Here is a 2500-nt window from a genome sequence, read left to right as displayed (position 1 = left end):
GAGAAAACACGAAGAACCTCAGTAACTGATAATAATGCTAGCTATGGACCTATACATCAAAATATATTCGTGTTTAGATTAGCTTGTTTACATTTCAAATTATCCTGGGGGATGCTGCTTTGCATAGCTCTCGTTGAAAAGAGGCAGGTATGATATTCATCAAAATTCTGTCTCTTTCCTTTAACATTCCTAAAATATCGGCAAACAGAATAGCAATACCAGACAACAGCTAATATAGACCAATTTAAATAAATCTTGTGAAGATGGTATACCGCTGACATTCGATCACGGGAAAATTTCCAGGATGGACAATGCGATCTTTCACGTGCCGGTAATTGACCAATTTAATTCTTCAGGGAAATATTGGACGAAACAAGATGTTGGTAAGGTTCAAATTGAGTTTTTCATTGTCAAGAAATAAGAAATAACGTTTTGCAATTTCGCTTTAATTCATTCGTTTCAGGCATAAATACATTTTCGTCAGTTCTAAGGCTAATGGTTATATTAGTAGCATACAGAAAATCCATGCCCTTTCTCCTTACCCTAGCGGAGCGTGCACGACCTAGATTCTCTCTCTCTCTCTCTCTCTCTCTCTCTCTCTCTCTCTCTCTCTCTGTCTCTCTCTCTCTCTCTCTCTCTCTCTCTCTCTCTCTCTCTCTTTCTTTCTTTCTTTCTTTCTTTCTTTCTCTCTCTCTCTCTCTCTCTCTCTCTCTCTCTCTCTCTCTCTCTCTCTCTCTCTCTCTCTCTGTCTCTCTCTCTCTCTCTGTCCCTCTCTCCCTCTCTCCCTCCTTCCTTCCATCCCTCCCTCCCTCCCTCCCCCTTCCTTCCTTCCTTCCTTCCTTCCTTCCTTCCTTCCTTCCTTCCTTCCTTCCTTCCTTCCTCCCTCCCTCCCTCCCCCCATCTTCCCCTTCCCACTTCCTCTACCCATTCCCTCTCCCTTCCCTCCCACCCCCTCTTCCCCTTTCCACTTGCTCTACCCCTTCCCTCTCCCTTCCATCCCCCACTTCCCCTACCCCTTCCCACCCTCATCCACTCATCCACCCTCCTTCCTTCTCTCCTCTTTCCACAAGACCCCATAGCAGGCTATCTGGAAGACTGGCTCAAGAGGGAAATAGCTGACAACGACCTCTTGAAACACGACTTCCAGCCACATTTAACGGCCATGTCTCTGCGAGCGCCCGTCCGTGTGCTGTGGATGGCGGCCGAAGAGCTTGGGTTGTCGGCGCCCACCAAATATCGCGCCCTTGAGATATTTAATAGGTTAGTGGTTTGTGGTTGATATTGCTGGATACTTATTTATTTGTCTATTTAATTATTTTTATTTGTAGGGTTAGTAAAGGTTGGTTGAGTATCATAGGCCTATGTTTGTATGTTTGTTAGCTTTGGCCGAATTGGGTATTCTTTATAGGCCTATGTATTCTTTTGTTTATTGAATACTTCGATTATTTGTAATAATTGTATGAGATATTTTATTGGTTGAGGTCGATAAGATCCTTTTTATCGTTGGTAGAGTCAAAAAGATTGACAGAACATATTTTTGATTTTTCGATTAAATAATAATGATAATAATGACAATAGTAATAATGATAATAATGGTAGTAATGGTGATAGTCATAACAATGATAAATAACTGCATTAATAATTAAGGTGATTATAATAATAATAATAGTAATGATAATAATGACAATAATGATATTGATAATAACGGCAATGGTTATGGTAGTGATGATGATAATAATGATGATAATAATATTGATAATAATAGTAATAATGATAAGAACAAAAATTATAATGATTGTGATTTCAATGATGGTAGTAATAATAACGATAATGGTAATGAAAATAATGATATTAGTAATAATTATAATAGTAATAACGATTATATTAATGATAATGATCATAATAATAATGATAACAACAATAATGATTATGATAGTAATAATCATCATATCAATAATAATGATGCTAATAGTGATAGTGATGATATTGATTAAGGTAATGATAATGACCATGGTCATGATAATAATAATAATAATGATAACAATAATAATTAGAAGGAGAAGTAAAGCAAACGAGAAAAGGATAGTGATAATAGTAATGATACTGATGATATTAATGATGACAGTAATATTGTTAGTAATGATTAAAACGAAGAAGGTGGCGACATTGGTAATAGCAGTATTATGATTAATATTAATTTATATTATAATGAGGATTAGGGTGGTAATAATGATTAATGATAGTAATGATAGTGATAATGATAATGAAGATAATTATGATAATGTTAATAATGAGGATGATGGCAATAGCCGTATTATTATTAGTAGTAATACCTACAATTTTTCACAGAAGCTAGATTGTTTTGCGAATCTATCCTTTCATAAATTCCCTATCCTAACCCCAATAGCCAAACCCGTGCCTTCAACTGCCTCCATCCTACAGTGTCAATCTCTAACCTCTAACCTTTACCCTAATCATTAACTCATTTCTACCCTTTTCG

At 36.4% G+C, this 2500-nt stretch overlaps 1 protein-coding gene across 1 annotated transcript in view; it reads left to right on the top strand.

The window, feature by feature from the left end:
- The first annotated feature begins 260 nt into the window (after nt 1-260).
- LOC113804932 (cyclin N-terminal domain-containing protein 1) overlaps nt 261-2500 on the top strand; it is a 7231-nt gene continuing 4991 nt past the window's right edge. The window contains exons 1-2 of the mRNA XM_070142448.1: nt 261-383; nt 1071-1260. Of these exons, the coding sequence (XP_069998549.1) occupies nt 305-383; nt 1071-1260 (269 nt within the window). The 5' untranslated portion in view covers nt 261-304. The remainder of the gene's footprint in view (nt 384-1070; nt 1261-2500) is intronic.

This window comes from Penaeus vannamei, chromosome 29 (assembly GCF_042767895.1).
Source record: "Penaeus vannamei isolate JL-2024 chromosome 29, ASM4276789v1, whole genome shotgun sequence".
NCBI lineage: Eukaryota > Metazoa > Arthropoda > Malacostraca > Decapoda > Penaeidae > Penaeus > Penaeus vannamei.
Note: the sequence above shows the minus strand (reverse complement) of the source record. Positions and strands in the feature narration are given on the sequence as shown.